The sequence below is a fragment of the Sinocyclocheilus anshuiensis genome, unplaced genomic scaffold, assembly GCF_001515605.1.
Source record: "Sinocyclocheilus anshuiensis isolate Anshui unplaced genomic scaffold, SAMN03320099.WGS_v1.1 scaffold431, whole genome shotgun sequence".
Lineage (NCBI taxonomy): Eukaryota > Metazoa > Chordata > Actinopteri > Cypriniformes > Cyprinidae > Sinocyclocheilus > Sinocyclocheilus anshuiensis.
In genome coordinates this window covers 812,539-832,654 of record NW_015551065.1, presented here as the reverse complement: position 1 = coordinate 832,654, position 20,116 = coordinate 812,539, and the positions used below count along the sequence as shown (strand labels likewise).

At 32.9% G+C, this 20,116-nt stretch overlaps 1 protein-coding gene across 1 annotated transcript in view; it reads right to left on the bottom strand.

The window, feature by feature from the left end:
- dlg4a (discs, large homolog 4a (Drosophila)) overlaps positions 1-20,116 on the bottom strand; it is a 159,554-nt gene that overhangs the window by 13,323 nt on the left and 126,115 nt on the right. The window contains exons 7-14 of the mRNA XM_016451930.1: positions 15,635-15,804; positions 13,630-13,766; positions 11,549-11,690; positions 11,279-11,417; positions 8,582-8,738; positions 2,204-2,306; positions 1,220-1,334; positions 346-522 (exon numbers count right to left, since the gene is read on the bottom strand). Of these exons, the coding sequence (XP_016307416.1) occupies positions 346-522; positions 1,220-1,334; positions 2,204-2,306; positions 8,582-8,738; positions 11,279-11,417; positions 11,549-11,690; positions 13,630-13,766; positions 15,635-15,804 (1,140 nt within the window). The remainder of the gene's footprint in view (positions 1-345; positions 523-1,219; positions 1,335-2,203; positions 2,307-8,581; positions 8,739-11,278; positions 11,418-11,548; positions 11,691-13,629; positions 13,767-15,634; positions 15,805-20,116) is intronic.

The window sequence follows — 20,116 nt, the reverse complement described above, 5'->3', positions numbered from 1 at the left end:
CATTCAAAAACAATGAAAAATCTTACTGACCGCAAATGTTTGAATGGTAGTGTAATTTCCGTTTTGAGGGAGTCAGAAAGATTTTTTAACATTTCATAGGCTGTCACCAGAGCTTAAATGAAGTATTTATCCCAGAACTTTCTTTTAAAATGACTGGAGAGAAATGTTTGTGGGGATAAACGTCTCTAGAGTACGTCCTTGTAACAGTGGGTTAGAATGAGAGAGAGAGTTAAAAGCTAAAAAGCCTCTTTAAGCTGCTTGAATATTATTTTGTTCAAGGACAACAGAGCAGATAACACAAGAGAAAGCAGCGACACACACACACATACACACACACACACACACCTCCTCTTGCTGGGGATGAAGCCGACCTCCTCCTCATCCCCCTGTGGGCTGACTCTGCAGGCCTGCCACCACTCCTCATCTCCACAGTCCAAAACATGCAGCACATCTCCAAACTTAAAGCCCACGGCCTGACTCAGGAAACCACAGTCTGCTGTCTTATCATAGTCAAACAGAGCCCTGCCAAACAACAGAGAGAGAGAACATAAGTCATGGGGAAAAGAGAGGATAAAGGAGGACAGAGGGAGGGGGGTGGGGGGTTAAAAAGGAAAAACATCAAAGGAAAAGCATGGAATTGGGTTGAAATTGAGCAATACAGACCCTTTATTTTTGGCCTTTTTTTCATTTTTTTTTTGGCTCTGTTCAGAATGGAACAAGCCTTCTGCTTTCTGCAAACTGTGCAGTGTGGACTATGTTAAACAGTATGCAGTATGATCCCTTTATGTTGTAACTCAAACATAAATATTGAGCAAGAGATGTAAAAATCGAGGTATATATAGCATCCAGTTCATTTGTCACACTGGAGACGGAAGGTCAAGTTGAGTGCAGTGGATTATGGGATGCAGTATAGGCAATGTGCTCTGCTTATAACCATTTTGACAAATGTAGTAGGTTATCTAGGAAATCCACCCTTGCGAAAAAGAAGTGTGCTTAACTGTATTGAATGTGCACTTGCAGTGTATTTAAAATCTTATAAGTATATTTAAAGACTGTAGAAACTGTAACTGCAAATAATATTAATGAAATCAAAGACCACTTAAGTGAGAGTTCACGTTAATGAATGTTTATTAACACACTTATGTGCACTTTAAAAAGTGTACTTTGAAATGTCGAATTATTGTCTTTTTTGTAGTTGTAGTGTATGTCGTATGTTTACCTGATATAAAAGCCTCGTTTAGGGTTACTTCGTAATGTAGTTGTTCCAGAGCCCATACTGCTGTTCATCAGCTGCTCTCTGAGGTCGTGAATTTTAGCTTCAAATCGACTGTACTCTGAACAAACAAACACAACTGTTATCCAACACTGCACAGCACATAAGAGCTACATTCATGAGAAATCAACCATTTGTGTCAGTTTGGACACTGATGTGATGTGTGTGAGAGTCTAATGTTCACCAGAATTCAAAAGTTTGGGGTCGGTAAGATTTTCAAATGTTTTTGAAAAAAGTCTCTTCTGCTCACCATAGCTGCATTTATTTGATCAAAAATAAAATAAAAAACAGTAATATTATGAAATATTTTTACCATTTAAAATAACTGTTTTCTATCTGAATATATTGTAAAATGTAATTTATTCCTGTGATCAAACCTAAATTTTCAGCATCATTACTCCAGTCTTCAGTGTCACATGATCCCTCAGAAATCATTCTAATACGCTCATTTACTGCTCAAGAAACATTTATCATTAATATTGAAAATGTTTGAAAACAGTTGTGCTACTTCATATTTCTGGTGATAATTTTCGGATTTTAGAATTTCAGGATTTTTTGATAAATTGATTGATTGAATAAAATAATAAAAAATAAACCTCACAAATGTTTGAACGGTAATGTATACAGAGGCTTCAAAACGTTTTTAAACACTTACGCCAGAATTAAAAATGTATAAATGTATTTGCACTAGGGGTGTGTAACAGTACACCGAACCATCAAGTTTGTGTATCGTTACACCCCTAATTTGCACTATATAACAAAATATCAAAAAAGTGCTATTTATTTTAAAGAAATATAGCACTAGTACATTATTTTGCAGTTCCTAAAAGATTAATTTTGCACTGTCCATTTTACCTGCATTTGGCAAGTGTCAGCTTTAGACCCAGTGTGCAAGACAGTTCAGTCAGGTGTGTGTGTGTGTGTTCTGACCTTCTGGTCTGTACTGAGCGATGATGGTTACAGTCTGTCCTGCATTCTTCAAGGCAGCTGCTGCTTGTTCATGTGTAGCTGCCCGCAGATCCACGCCATTCACCTGAGAAACACATGCATATCATTACAATCACATATCTCACACATCACTACAGCCTTAAAGGGTTAGTTCACCCAAAAATGAAAATTAGCCCATAAATTATTCACCCTAAAGTCATCCTAGGTGTATATGACTTTCTTCTTTCAGACGAATCCAGTCGGAGTTATATAAAAAATTGTCTTTGATCTTTCAAGCGCTATCATTGCAGTCAGCGGGTGTTGCATGCTTCAGTCCAAAAGAAGTTAAATAAAAAGTGCCCATCCATAAAAAATGTGTCTCACACGGCTCCGGGGTGTGAACAAAGGCCTTCTGTAGTGAATCGTTGCGTTTTTGTAAGAAAAATATCCATATTCAAAACGTAATAATCTTTAATGTAGCTTGCGCTCACTGTTGTACACGGAAGCAGCTCCGGGTTAATATAACTCCGACTGGATTCGTCTGAAAGAAGAAAGTCATATACACCTAGGATGACTTGAGGGTGAGTAATTTATGGGCTAATTTTTGGGTGAACTAACCGTTTAACATATTACTGTAACATTACTGCCAAACTACATTTCAACAAGAAAACAGCAGCCACACTACACCATTATCAGAACTGCTGCATTGCATTATTTATTTTCTATTCTTTATTGCATTTTTAAGATCCCTATATGCTGGCATGAACTAATCCAAACAGCTCTTAAAGGGACAGTTTACCCGAAAGTTAAGATTCTGTCATTTATTCAACATTAAGTTTTTCCAAACTTGTATGACTTTCTTTCTTCTGTTGAACACAAAAGAAGATATTTTAAAGAAAGTTGGTAACTAAACAGTTGGCAGGTAATGGTTGAGTTCCATGGTATTTTTTTCCATACTATGGAAGTCGATAGCTATTCTGCACTTTTTGGTTACCCACATTCTTCAAAATATCTTACAGAAGAAAGAATATCACACAGGTTCGGAACAACTTGAGGATGAATAAATGATGACAGAACTTGATTTTTGGGTGAACTATCTATCCCTTTAAGTGCAACTGTCAAAAAAATCAAAATCCAAATTGTTACTCAGTGCAGCTTTTTCAAATAATGGATCTGGTTAACGGAAGAAAGAAAGGTTTGGAACAACTTGAAGGTGAGTAAATGATGACAGAATTTTCATTTTTGGGTGAACTATCCCTTTAAAATACTAATAATATTATGACAATTAACATGCTTAGCAATATTGTAAAAATGCACAATATGGGAGTATAAAAATAACTATTCCATATACTGTATATACATTTTTATATACTGTATAATTTTTGGGGTCAGTAAGATTTTAAAAATGTTTTAAAGAAGTATCTTATGCTCAGCAAGGCTGCATTTATTTATTTATTAAAAAAAAACAGCAATATTGTTAAATATTATTACCATTTAAAATAACTGTTTTCTATTTGATTATATTTTAAAATGTGATTTATTCCTGTGAAAAGGCAAAGCTGAATTTTCAGCAGTTATTACTCCGTTCTCTTAAAAGCCATATTGATATTATAACAGTCAGCATACTCAATGCACAATATAGATGTTTTGGATTTTTTTTTGTTTTCTATTTTCGGTGTAAAGACCATTTGTGTCTTATACTTTGGACTTCGTCTTTGATTGTCAGGTATATATATCTATGATACATGGACAAAGATGCTTGACAGGATTAATGGGATGAAGTCTCCATTAAAAGATACAGTATGTATAACTAATCATTAAACATATTGATCTACTGACCAACATCATAGCTATTATTAACTGTAGTTGTCAGGGACCTCATTTTAAATTCTGTACTGATTGCACCTGCTGGTTAAATCCACACAATGCAAAAGCACATGTGAAAACAGAGCCTTTCATTTCAAACTGCAATTATGCTTTTCATACATGAGTACATGTGTATGTGTTTGCATTTTCTCACACTTAAGATCTGATCTCCTTTGCGCAGTTCTCCGCTCAGGTCCGCAGGGCCTCCTGCCAGGATGAAAGAGATGAATATTCCCTCACCATCCTCCCCTCCAACTATATTAAACCCCAAACCCGTCGATCCTCTGTGGATCACAACACGCCTCGGGTCCCTGTGACACAAGATAGAGTGAAGAAATAACAGAAGGTGAAGATAAATTATAAAAGAATTCCAGGATGATAATAATCATTTCACTGAACCTGAAACAGCGGCACAGTGCTGTCAGTCAGATATGATGAGTGATTTGATGCACATTTGTAACCCTGGACCACAAAACCAGTCAGGGGTCAATTTTTCGAAATTGAGATTTATACATCATCTGAAAGCAGAACAAATAAGCTTTTCATTCATGTATGGTTTGATAGGATAGGACAATATTTGGCCGAGATACAACTATTTGAAAATCCGGAATCTGAGGGTGCAAAAAAATCAAAATATTGAGAAAATCGCCTTTGAAGTTGTCCAAATTAAGTCCTTAGCAATGCATATTACTAATCAAAAATTAAGTTTTGATATATTTACAGTAGGAAATTTACAAAATATCTTCATGGAACATTATCTTTAATTAATATCCTATTGATTTTTGGCATAAAAGAAAAATCAATAATCTTGACCCATACAATGTATTTTTGGCTACTGCTACAAATATACCCCAGCGACTTAAGACTGGTTTTGTGGTCCAGGGTCACATTTATGCTTGCAAGCTAACATTTATTAATTTATTAATTTTTTTAAACTATTGTTGATTTAGATAGCTGTTTTAGCTAAAGCATGCTCTTTTATTAAATGAAGTATAGAGCTTTTCACACTGTTTCAAAACAGCTTTACTGAAAATCGGATTGTTATTTCTATAATGCCTTATAATTTCCAATTAGCAGTTTTATGGCTCGAAGACATGAACATATGTCAAAATAAAATAAAATAAAACATAATTGTGACATTTTATCTCAAAATTCTGACTGTTTTTCTCAGAAAAGCAAATTTTACATCTCGCAATTGTTACGCACAGTGCTCAATAATAAGCGCACGACGACGAAGCAGAATCAACAACATACTTTAATAATAAATCCACAAGGAAACTCAGGACATCACAGGAAACACAACAAAAAAACCAATAACCATGACAGCAATCCTGAGAAAAAAATGCCACAATTGTGAGATGTAAGTTTGCAGTTGCGAGAAATAAAGTCTCAGTGTAATGACAAAACTAATTTCAGATTGTATTACTAAATTTTGAAATATATCATTATTGTGATAGAAAATGATTCATTTTGTGGTATAAGCTTCTGGTTATATTGCTCACATTTTGCTCTGCAGAATTGATTTAAATAAGGTTGCAATGCATTAAAAAGACCTAACACTACACTTTTATTGGTAGTTTGAAGCATTATCCAATTGACTAAAATATTGGTTGACCACACACATGTAAAATGATGAATTGTAAAGAGCATATTGGAAATGCAGTGCTTAGGTGCACATGTGGAAACACACTAGCAAAATAATTTTCCAAACATTATTTATGAAAGTTACTGAAACGGATAACTCATTTTTTTATTCACGTTTATTTTCCTTGTTCTATAATTTTGTAAAAGTCAGACCCTGCTTGATTGTCATTTGTGGACAAAATGTTGGCGGGAAAAATGTAGACTCAAATATATTCAGGCAGAACTTGATCTCATCTTGAAGGATTTACTTATCGACTTACTTTTGGTTAATGAATTTGCCATATGCCTCTGAATTAATATTTTAACTGAGTAATATAATGAACTGGTCACCACCTACTGGTGTAGCACTTTATTTGAATAACTAGGCTTATTTGAATAGCTAATAATAAATATAATATAAACAATAATAATTATTATTTAACATAACAGCTTTTGGGTATGTTATTTGGTCTAAAAGGGACTCTGTAGCCTTGTGCTTAAGAAATATTATTAAAAATGTTAGTGCTAGGGCTTTGTGGTTGTATGTAACTGGAGAAAGCAAACAGGAAGTGTCAATGACGTCACTCAATCATTATTGTTTAGTGAATAAATGTCACGTATTAAATCAATAAGATTTAAAACAAGCCCTCAAAACAATCTGGCAATCTGCTGTTTGCATCATAGGTGTGACCTGAATCTAAAATTAAATTTTTAACTTCTACTGCTGCTGATGATTAATATGTATTTAATTTATCGAAGGCAGGGTTATTATAGTTAAAACTATAACCATTCAAAAAATGTGTTACTTGAAATAAAAGAAACATGAACTGGTATAAAATAAAATAATAATAATTACAAAAATCTAGTTACCAAAGCAACATTTTTCATGTGAATTTAGTTTAACGATGTACTAAAATGAAAACTAAGACTGAATAAAAAATCAGTACGATATATAGAGAGAGCTATTTAAAAAAAAATACTAAAAGTGATCAAATTAACACAAAATTAATACAATTGAAACTAAATTTAAAATTAAAATGGAAACAGAAAATATCAAAATAAAAGCTACTTCAAAGTGTTAATAAAAACTGTAATAATAATTTATTAAAATACTACTAATAACACAGTACTAAATAACACTGATGCAAGGTGATGAGAGCTTTGTTTAAAATTTATTTTAACTCCGCGATTGTACAGGAACTGCTTCCAGTTACTCAGAGCGTGTTACCTGGGTAAGTCGTCATCTCCCATCAAGCCATGCAGCACAGGAGAAAAGCGGCTTGGTGAGGTGGGAGTGAGGGCTTGTGGGTAATCCGAAGCCAGGAAGTTTGGATGTCCAAGGTCTGTGTCCAGATGCGGAGAGTACGCTGAAGGGTGAGCACACACAAAGGATTGAGTGAAAGCTGGATTTACCACTGATTCTTTAAAGAGTTTTGCTTGAAACATACTTTGCAGTGTTCTTTCTGTGAAGCAGCACTTCTGTGTGCTGTATACTCACTGCTTGTGAGGTCTGGTGGGTTGTAGTTGGTAAGGTACAGGTTGTTTGGCTTTGCCACTCTGAGGTAGACCACCTCTGCTGTGTTCTTCAGTGTGCCCACCGCATCCTCGTGCATCACGTCCTCCAAACACACATTATTCACCTGCAGATGCAGAAATGCACTTAATTGTTTTGGTTGTGCACTTGCAGTATACTTCAACTCTTAAAAGAATAATTTAAAAAAACTTTACTTGTAGATAATATAATATTAATAAAATAAAAGTGTACTTACAGTAAACTTCCATGGATGTTTCTCAACACACTTAATTACATTTGTATAAGAGCAATTTGTAATAATGTTAAGTTTACTTTAAAGTACATTTGAAATCATTAACTTTTAAAAATCTATCGATTTCAAAGACATACACATATTTTGACGATTCTGATGTTGACTAACATGCTAAAGCACATGTAAAGTACATGATTATAATTTTAACTGTAGAGTGTTATTTGACATTACATTTGAGTTTTATACATTTGAAATGTAATAGATGTTGCAGGGTTATTTTAGTTAACTAAAACTGTAACTAAAACTAAAACAATTAAAACACATTTTTGTTACTTAAAATAAAATACAAATAAATTTGAACTGAAATAAAATATGACTGAAATAAAATAAAAGTTTAACTTAATGTAGTAAAATAACTAAAACTGAAAATAACAATAGTCATAAAAAAATAAAAACTACTAAAAAATGACAAGAACACAATAAAACTTTAACAAATTAAAATGAAGACAGAAAAATTAAACTTTCAAAATATTAATTAAAATGATAATATTTCAGTGATACTAAAATAACACTGCTAAATTGAAACTTCTTCATTACAAATATATTTAAATACATGGCATACAAGTTTAAAGCAGAAATGACACTAAAGTGTATTTTAATTTACAATAAATGCTTGTCATTACATTTGGCAGCAAAGACAATAGAAGTAATTTAGAAATGACATATAAAGATGTGCGCAAGTCCTAATTCAGTCAACAAAGGTCAAAAAACAACTTCAGCTAATTGCATTTATTATAAATTTTAACTAATACATTTGCATTTACTTGCACTTAACATGCAGTTCAAACTTAAACGTTATTTTGAAGTATATCATCTCTATTATACTTATTATTATTATTATACTTTTACATTAAATGTTCTCATTCCTGGTGGAATGACCTGCCCAACTCAATCCGAGCAGCTGAGTCCTTAGCCATCTTCAAGAATCGGCTAAAAACACATCTCTTCCATCTTTATTTGACCCTCTAACTCTAGCACTCTCTATTCTAATTCTATTCTTTCAAAAAAAAACTTGCTCCTTTTAGACTTGCACTTTATTCATTTACTAACTGCTTCATTTTCTCACACTTAAGATCTGATCTCCTTTGCGCAGTTCTCCGCTCAGATCCGCAGGGCCTCCTGCCAGGATGAAAGAGATGAATATTCCCTCACCATCCTCCCCTCCAACTATATTAAACCCCAAACCCGTCGATCCTCTGTGGATCACAACACGCCTCGGGTCCCTGTGACACAAGATAGAGTGAAGAAATAACAGAAGGTGAAGATAAATTATAAAAGAATTCCAGGATGATAATAATCATTTCACTGAACCTGAAACAGCGGCACAGTGCTGTCAGTCAGATATGATGAGTGATTTGATGCACATTTGTAACCCTGGACCACAAAACCAGTCAGGGGTCAATTTTTCGAAATTGAGATTTATACATCATCTGAAAGCAGAACAAATAAGCTTTTCATTCATGTATGGTTTGATAGGATAGGACAATATTTGGCCGAGATACAACTATTTGAAAATCCGGAATCTGAGGGTGCAAAAAAATCAAAATATTGAGAAAATCGCCTTTGAAGTTGTCCAAATTAAGTCCTTAGCAATGCATATTACTAATCAAAAATTAAGTTTTGATATATTTACAGTAGGAAATTTACAAAATATCTTCATGGAACATTATCTTTAATTAATATCCTATTGATTTTTGGCATAAAAGAAAAATCAATAATCTTGACCCATACAATGTATTTTTGGCTACTGCTACAAATATACCCCAGCGACTTAAGACTGGTTTTGTGGTCCAGGGTCACATTTATGCTTGCAAGCTAACATTTATTAATTTATTAATTTTTTTAAACTATTGTTGATTTAGATAGCTGTTTTAGCTAAAGCATGCTCTTTTATTAAATGAAGTATAGAGCTTTTCACACTGTTTCAAAACAGCTTTACTGAAAATCGGATTGTTATTTCTATAATGCCTTATAATTTCCAATTAGCAGTTTTATGGCTCGAAGACATGAACATATGTCAAAATAAAATAAAATAAAACATAATTGTGACATTTTATCTCAAAATTCTGACTGTTTTTCTCAGAAAAGCAAATTTTACATCTCGCAATTGTTACGCACAGTGCTCAATAATAAGCGCACGACGACGAAGCAGAATCAACAACATACTTTAATAATAAATCCACAAGGAAACTCAGGACATCACAGGAAACACAACAAAAAAACCAATAACCATGACAGCAATCCTGAGAAAAAAATGCCACAATTGTGAGATGTAAGTTTGCAGTTGCGAGAAATAAAGTCTCAGTGTAATGACAAAACTAATTTCAGATTGTATTACTAAATTTTGAAATATATCATTATTGTGATAGAAAATGATTCATTTTGTGGTATAAGCTTCTGGTTATATTGCTCACATTTTGCTCTGCAGAATTGATTTAAATAAGGTTGCAATGCATTAAAAAGACCTAACACTACACTTTTATTGGTAGTTTGAAGCATTATCCAATTGACTAAAATATTGGTTGACCACACACATGTAAAATGATGAATTGTAAAGAGCATATTGGAAATGCAGTGCTTAGGTGCACATGTGGAAACACACTAGCAAAATAATTTTCCAAACATTATTTATGAAAGTTACTGAAACGGATAACTCATTTTTTTATTCACGTTTATTTTCCTTGTTCTATAATTTTGTAAAAGTCAGACCCTGCTTGATTGTCATTTGTGGACAAAATGTTGGCGGGAAAAATGTAGACTCAAATATATTCAGGCAGAACTTGATCTCATCTTGAAGGATTTACTTATCGACTTACTTTTGGTTAATGAATTTGCCATATGCCTCTGAATTAATATTTTAACTGAGTAATATAATGAACTGGTCACCACCTACTGGTGTAGCACTTTATTTGAATAACTAGGCTTATTTGAATAGCTAATAATAAATATAATATAAACAATAATAATTATTATTTAACATAACAGCTTTTGGGTATGTTATTTGGTCTAAAAGGGACTCTGTAGCCTTGTGCTTAAGAAATATTATTAAAAATGTTAGTGCTAGGGCTTTGTGGTTGTATGTAACTGGAGAAAGCAAACAGGAAGTGTCAATGACGTCACTCAATCATTATTGTTTAGTGAATAAATGTCACGTATTAAATCAATAAGATTTAAAACAAGCCCTCAAAACAATCTGGCAATCTGCTGTTTGCATCATAGGTGTGACCTGAATCTAAAATTAAATTTTTAACTTCTACTGCTGCTGATGATTAATATGTATTTAATTTATCGAAGGCAGGGTTATTATAGTTAAAACTATAACCATTCAAAAAATGTGTTACTTGAAATAAAAGAAACATGAACTGGTATAAAATAAAATAATAATAATTACAAAAATCTAGTTACCAAAGCAACATTTTTCATGTGAATTTAGTTTAACGATGTACTAAAATGAAAACTAAGACTGAATAAAAAATCAGTACGATATATAGAGAGAGCTATTTAAAAAAAAATACTAAAAGTGATCAAATTAACACAAAATTAATACAATTGAAACTAAATTTAAAATTAAAATGGAAACAGAAAATATCAAAATAAAAGCTACTTCAAAGTGTTAATAAAAACTGTAATAATAATTTATTAAAATACTACTAATAACACAGTACTAAATAACACTGATGCAAGGTGATGAGAGCTTTGTTTAAAATTTATTTTAACTCCGCGATTGTACAGGAACTGCTTCCAGTTACTCAGAGCGTGTTACCTGGGTAAGTCGTCATCTCCCATCAAGCCATGCAGCACAGGAGAAAAGCGGCTTGGTGAGGTGGGAGTGAGGGCTTGTGGGTAATCCGAAGCCAGGAAGTTTGGATGTCCAAGGTCTGTGTCCAGATGCGGAGAGTACGCTGAAGGGTGAGCACACACAAAGGATTGAGTGAAAGCTGGATTTACCACTGATTCTTTAAAGAGTTTTGCTTGAAACATACTTTGCAGTGTTCTTTCTGTGAAGCAGCACTTCTGTGTGCTGTATACTCACTGCTTGTGAGGTCTGGTGGGTTGTAGTTGGTAAGGTACAGGTTGTTTGGCTTTGCCACTCTGAGGTAGACCACCTCTGCTGTGTTCTTCAGTGTGCCCACCGCATCCTCGTGCATCACGTCCTCCAAACACACATTATTCACCTGCAGATGCAGAAATGCACTTAATTGTTTTGGTTGTGCACTTGCAGTATACTTCAACTCTTAAAAGAATAATTTAAAAAAACTTTACTTGTAGATAATATAATATTAATAAAATAAAAGTGTACTTACAGTAAACTTCCATGGATGTTTCTCAACACACTTAATTACATTTGTATAAGAGCAATTTGTAATAATGTTAAGTTTACTTTAAAGTACATTTGAAATCATTAACTTTTAAAAATCTATCGATTTCAAAGACATACACATATTTTGACGATTCTGATGTTGACTAACATGCTAAAGCACATGTAAAGTACATGATTATAATTTTAACTGTAGAGTGTTATTTGACATTACATTTGAGTTTTATACATTTGAAATGTAATAGATGTTGCAGGGTTATTTTAGTTAACTAAAACTGTAACTAAAACTAAAACAATTAAAACACATTTTTGTTACTTAAAATAAAATACAAATAAATTTGAACTGAAATAAAATATGACTGAAATAAAATAAAAGTTTAACTTAATGTAGTAAAATAACTAAAACTGAAAATAACAATAGTCATAAAAAAATAAAAACTACTAAAAAATGACAAGAACACAATACAAATTAAACAAATTAAAATGAAGACAGAAAAATTAAACTTTCAAAATATTAATTAAAATGATAATATTCTAAAATAACTAAAATAACACTGCTAAATTGAAACTTCTTCATTACAAATATATTTAAATACATGGCATACAAGTTTAAAGCAGAAATGACACTAAAGTGTATTTTAATTTACAATAAATGCTTGTCATTACATTTGGCAGCAAAGACAATAGAAGTAATTTAGAAATGACATATAAAGATGTGCGCAAGTCCTAATTCAGTCAACAAAGGTCAAAAAACAACTTCAGCTAATTGCATTTATTATAAATTTTAACTAATACATTTGCATTTACTTGCACTTAACATGCAGTTCAAACTTAAACGTTATTTTGAAGTATATCATCTCTATTATACTTATTATTATTATTATACTTTTACATTAAATGTTCTCATTCCTGGTGGAATGACCTGCCCAACTCAATCCGAGCAGCTGAGTCCTTAGCCATCTTCAAGAATCGGCTAAAAACACATCTCTTCCATCTTTATTTGACCCTCTAACTCTAGCACTCTCTATTCTAATTCTATTCTTTCAAAAAAAAACTTGCTCCTTTTAGACTTGCACTTTATTCATTTACTAACTGCTTGTTTTCTTTAAAAAAAAAAAACACTTCTCTATTCTTTTTGTATTCTATCTATTTGTTTTCTTATTATTTATTATAAAATTAACAAAAAGCAAAAAAAGGGCCTCTAACACTAGCTTGCTCTTTTTCCATTCTATCGGTTTTCTTTTTATTTATTATATAATTGAAAAAAAAACTTGCTACGTGTACTACGTTAGGCTAACTGAGACTTGTTATAGCACTTGCATATCATTGCTCTTTTGTTGATTTTGATTGCTTCCATTGTCCTCATTTGTGAGTCGATTTGGATAAAAGCGTTTGCTAAATGACTAAATGTAAATGTATTATACTATTTTTAGTAATATTACTATTTTTAGTTAAGTACATCTTTTTCAAAAGGCATACTAAGTTAAAAGCAGAAATGTAGGAACTGTGGATATCAAAGTTGTTTAAATTTCTGTATCACTAGTGGCACCAAACTAAATAGAAGAAAGTTTGGGATTTATGTACATCAAAGTAAACACTACAGATAGATAAACTGATTGCTTTTTCTACTGCATTCTAACATGCACAACCTGCCTGTAGTTCCTCCTGTGAGCTGCAGGTGGCAGCATTGAAGAGCCAGTACCACACAACAGCACAGCTACAGCTATGATGTTGCTTCAGTCTAATACAGACTATCTTTCCACGTGTCTGTCCTCATTAGTGATGTATCGTCTTACCGCCAGTATCTTATCGCCGATCTGTAGTCGCCCGTCCTTATGAGCTGCTCCTCCTTCGATGATCTTTGTGACATAAATGCTGTTGTCTCCAGGGATGTGCTGGTTCCCCACACCACCCGCTATACTAAAGCCTAGCCCTGGGACAGTAAAGGCACAAGTGACATTTCTCTTTATGTACAGAACTTTCAGTTCTCTGTAATTTGAATAAAAGATGCACTAAGTAACAATTTGGATGTTTTATGACAGTTGCAAAACCACTTAAAGGGATAGACAGTTCACCCTAAAATGAAAGTTCTGTCATTTACTCATCCTCAAGTTGTTCTGAACCTGTGTGAGTTTCTTACTTCTATAACATATTTTGAAGAATGTTGGTAACCAAACAGTTCAAAGCAGCCATTGACGTCCATAGTATGGGAAAAAAATAAAAAGTTGTATTTTGTACAGGTTTGGAACAAATTGAGGGTAAGTATATAATGATGAATAATGAATTTTTGGGTGAACTGTTCCTTTAAAAGATATATATATATATATATATATATATATACACATACATATATATAAGTATGTATTGTATCCATACAATATGTATGTATCCATAAGTATTGGAACAGTGACGACAAAATTAAAAGATGAATATGAGACAAAACTACAGAATGTCACATTTTATTATTAGCTGTTTCAACACACGTTTTACCAAATAAAAAGGACAGCACTTTTAGAGTTCATCCCACTATCTGATGTGAGCATAAGTATTGGGACAGATTAACTTAAGGCAGATGTAAAAGATTAAAAGCTATTATTTTGTCCCCCAACAAGAACTCAGTGGGAACAAATAGTTACAGAAATTTACAAGATGGAAAGACTGACATTCAGGTTGAGACTGCAAGAAGAGACTTTTAAGAAACACTGGGGAAAATGGACAATCTATATATAAAAACAGAGAGAAGACAGATAAATGCCAAAGTGGAATATGTCTATTCATTAATGTAAATGTATGTAATTAGGATCAATGGCTGCTTGATAGTATGCCTACGGAAATGAGTATTATGTTTATGAATGCATGACCACAAATATTCACGTATACATGCTTACAAATATTTGCTTATATCGTAACCAGTTGGCCAGACTGAAATTTCTTTTACTTTCTGTGTTATACTTTGGGAAAAATATTTATGTATGTACCCATGAAGGAGTGTTGTTTGTTTGTTATTGTGTTGAAGTTCATAAAAATAAAAATAAAAAAAGCTATTATTTTGTTGCAGATCCCTTGCGTGCAATCACAGCAGTGAGTCTGCGACCCATAGACATCACCAGACTCTTGGTCTTATCCTTTGAAATGCTTTTCCCAGCCTTTAATGCAGCCAATTTCAACTGTTGCTTGTTTTGGGGAGTTTCTGCCTTTAGTCTTCTCTTTAGCTGGTGAAATTCATGTTCAATCAGATTTAAATCTGGAGATTGATTTGGGCAATATATATATATATACACACACAAATATTTGAGGATTTTGAGTGTAATGAGACCGACTCGATTACATCATTTACTTTGCTTCATGGGACTAGGCTTTCCCTTTCAAGCTCTTTTAGCATGATTTATTCGCTACGACTCTGATTGGTGGAGCTTTCTGCACAGCATCTTGGGTAATGTAGTTTCTAACCCCAAATTCCACTGCTGTTGAAATAATGCAAACGAATAGCTTCGACCAAAACATATACGATGAATTAACAACCTTGTAGCTCACAGCAGGTCCCTAAATTATTGTGATCAATCACTTTTTCGTATTCTGCATTTGTAAGTCACTTCAGATAATAGCATCTGGTAGATGAGTAAATATAAGTGATAAATAGAGCCTAAGTCGTCTTGTAAACAAAACTTTTGCTTTTGTGTGACGCTGCATCTGCCCCACTACAACATCCAATATGAATTTTGTATTGCCAAACCAATGATCACTTAGTGCATCTTTGATAATCACATATGTTTTTCATTACTATAAGTATAAAGTCCATACCTTTTGGCCCTTTGATGAGCTTGATTTCGGTGACTTTCTCAGCGAGGGGTTTCCTGCGTAATACATAGAGTCTGACGATAGCACCCGCCTCCTTGAGAGCCTCCACCGCCTGACTGTGGGTCACCTCCCGAACATCGACGTCATTCACAAAGAGAATACTGTCATTTACTCTAAGACAAAGAGGGAGAAATGGAAATAAGGAATTAATAATGCAACATCTGTGAGAAGCTGCCAGTGCTCAGCCATATATGAACCTTTGAACTGACAGCTGCCTCAAAATTTGAGTTTTTGAATTTAAAAATCACATTTTTTTCCTTTTTTTTAGTTTATGGCAACTAGTGTTGCTTTCGTCAGTGAAAATTATGACTAAATATCGTCGTCAACGAACCTTTATCACGTGACGAAAACGAGACGAGACGCAACGTAAATGCTGGTCATGTGACGATGACTATAATTAAATGTATAATGCTAAAACTAGACTAAATGTCATCAGTTTTCGTCAACTAAAACTAGACTAAAATGTCATCAGTTTTCGTCGACTAAAACTAGACGAAAATAGTCATGGATAATTCTGACTAAAATAAGACTAAAATGCTCAGACTTTTAGTTGACTAAAACTTGACTAGACTAAAAAGAGTATGAACGTGACTAAAACTAATAAAAACTAAAATGACAGCTTCACACAAAGACTAGACTAAAACTAAAATTAAAACAGGCCGCCAAAAACAACAGTAATGGCAACACTGGCATACAAGATACAGACGGTATGTTCAAATTATATTAAGTTAAATTTGACTGTCTAGAGAGATTTTATTTCTCACAGAATACACAACCACACAGCTAATATACTGTGTGTTTACATACTGCAGCACGTTAAGGCAGAATTTACACATGAACAAACTGGACTAAAATTTGGCCATTTTGAGATTATAGACATCAGGCAATAACCATGGCCTTTGGCTGACTGACAGAAGCGTTAACTCTGCCTTGTATCAGCTCCAGAATCCAATGACAGATTTGTCAATGTATAATAAACAAGTTCTGATTTTAATTTCATTAAAATCAAGATAATGTTATTGGATGGTTTATGGGTTTCGTCATATTTTCGTCATATCTGCTGAAAACTGAAAAAGAGGTATTTTATTGCATCTATGGCTGAAAAATTTCGCTGGTTTCATGGAGTACATGTATTTTGATGTTTTTTATTTTGAAAGTTCTTGTTAAGTATTGTGCCACGCTTTTTATTTAGGACTTGCGTTATTAATTCAGTCAAAAATCATAGTGATAGAAGAAACAGAGTTTTTCAAAACTTTGAATCAATTGAATCAATTGCAAAATAATTCACTGTACAAAACAATTCACAAACCCATTGCAAACAGTCAATTAAATACAATGTATAAATCATTAAATATCATTAACCCTATAAAGCCTGCTGTATCATATTTGATAGATACTTTTTTTTTTGAGGAACGTTTATTTGTTCATCTCTCAATCAGTATTGAATTGCCTCCATCATTGTTTTGTCCTACACAATAAAAACTACAGAGCTTTGATCAATAAAACTAAGCCTTTAAACATCATCTTACTAAGACATATTATTGGGAGATAAAAAGTAACAACTGATGTTTATATGCATTTCATTTAAGTAGTCTATTATACTGCCTGGTATACTAAAGATTGCATTGAATTTTACATTACAAGCTAAATAACATTTTCATATTTTTCTTAGTTTGAGTCTCTGAATGAAACTGAGGTGTTTTTAAGCTCCATATCATACTACATGATAAAAAAATATATAAAATGTATGAAAAAAAAAAAAAAAAATTTGTCTAAATCTTCCATTTTGTCTACATTTTCAATAAACTGATCTTTTTCCAGATTTTTCTATTATTTCATATGTCAGGGCTTTACAGGGTTAAATATGAAGTGTCTGTATAATATGTGTTTAATATAATATAAATAGAATTTGTGTTTTATTGATTTGTAGTGCTTATTTTATGTTTTTAGGTACAGTTTGGCAAACTAGGCCAATTGGAAACAAATATATTTGTTTATATCTTTTGCAATTAAAACTGAACCTACATTACAAAATTGACCAGAGATCAGTTTCATAAGATCACCAGATCAGTGATGAATCCTTGTGATGAATCACTGCAATATTGAAACATTTGTTGTGAATATGTTTGATCAGTTGGAAATGTTAATACAATTGCATCTGACACTTTGACCCTAGTGATAAACCACCAAGAACATATATGAATATTTATAAAACAGTAAAATAGAAACAGTATGACATACTGTAACACTGTTTAAAATGCGCTAAAATATGTGATTCAGTTTGATACGCTTGTTTGAAATCCTTTTGTGAAGCACCATGTGCTTTGTGTTCAGCCGTGACATTTGTTTCTGACTGTTGACTTGTTTTTTTTGCCTTATTTGGGTAATTCTTGTTACATCATGCTTTGAGATTTGAAAGCTACGGGGGAGGGGGAGATTAAAGTTTGGCTTGTTCTTTACACAAAGCTATTGTATGACTTTAGAAGATTTGTATTATAGTACATGGGTCATTTTACAGTACATTTTGTCCTTAGTAGAGTTCAACAGCACCAGGCCCCATTTACTTTCACTGTATGTAAAAAAAAAAAAAGCAGCCAGGACATTCTACTAAACGTCTTCTTTTGTGTTCCACAGAAGAAGAAAAATTATACAAGTTAAAAACAACAACTTGTTGAACAAGTGATGAAATAATAGTAATTCTTACATGAATTGTTTAATACAGCAGCAATATACACCTGGAATCGTGTTTATGGAGGTACAGTAACTATACCATGTTCGCTTTTTACCTGCTCTTTTCTCAAGCAGAGCATTTTCTCACAGAGCACATCACCATCTGACAAAAGACATTTCACTGAAACTGACAACTCGACAAAACACCACAAATATTCCTTAGCTTTCAGAATTGCAAATGCAGCACTAGCTGTGCTGTCATCCAGAAACATAAAGCAGAGATTACAGAGAGTGGGAGTATACGTGCCATCATGCCATGACTGACTGTCAATACAGTTTTCTGGAAATAACTGCTCATAAATATTCATCATAAAGCCCTCTAATTACCACTGACCACCAAGAAAGTAGAAAAACAGAACTAAGGTATTTTAGATTTTTTTTTTTTTGTCAGTTTTGTCAGCTCTAGCCTATTCCTTAGTCTTCATGGACTACAACAACTTCTCCACACACTATGAAACACATTACCCAGAACTGAGCTGGAAAACAGGTGAAGGCCTTTTAGTATAATTGTAAGAGCTCCCACTTCAGGTCATTCATGTGTCTTTATGCTGTGAAATCTTCAATGATTTTTATAAAGTAAATGTAAGAATAACTTTTATATTGTTTGTAATATTTCAAGACTGGACTGAAGCAGGTTTACTTTAGACATAATTTTTTTAAAAATCGTGTTAAAATGTGAGTATCAATGATCATCCATCAGGCTTTTGAGGAACATTTATTTGTTCATCTCTCAATCATCAATAAATAGCATTGCATTAAATGTTTAGAAAAGAGCTTTGATCATAAATCTAAGCATTTACATATCATCAGGGCAGGGCGAATGCAAATGCAACTCGCAATTCAATCACACATAGGTTTAATATTCACATAGACAAAAGCTCTGTGTCAAATCAAATGCAGTATTTTAACACAAATGTATCTGTCACTTTGTAGAATCTAGTCCAATTAAGCAAATGCCAACACAGACAGGTTGCATGTCATGCACAGTAGCAATATTTCAGGTATTACAGGATGGCATGTTGGCACCTATATATTTTACGACTTTTAACTATATATTTCATTAATTGGTTAAATACCAATATATATAACCTTAATATGCACTAACAAAAAAATAAATGAATACAGATGGTAGAAAGCCACATAATGAGTTAAAGTTCATAAAACTTTGCCAATACTCATTAACAGACGGTGCACAGGATGAAACATACAAAGACAAAACACCATCAAAGTAATAAACATCACAAAAAAAAAGTGAAATAATCATTAACTTGTAACAGAAAATGTAACAACAACAAAACACCCTGACATACCTTACTGTTAACAAAAAATAAGAAGAAACAAAACTATTTAAGAAAAAATATTCATATATGATGTGCCATGCAGGGACTTTTAGCGATGTCCTTTTACTGCTTTTCATTTTACATGCAAAATCCTTAAATTTGACATTGTTTTATAGTAAAATTTTACAGTGGTAGCCATTTAAAGTTTTTCACCGTATATGATAAGGTAACTTAAAGTTAACCAGTTAACAGGCTTTTTACTGTAGCATTTTAAGCATTTTTCTGTAAAAAATGTATGTGTGTGTTAGGGGTTGCACCTACTAATCGACTAACAGCCATGTGGGCAGCGCTGTGTCATATGCCATAGCTGTGCACAAGCTGTTTATCACAGCTCCAGACTTATTTGTTCATTAAT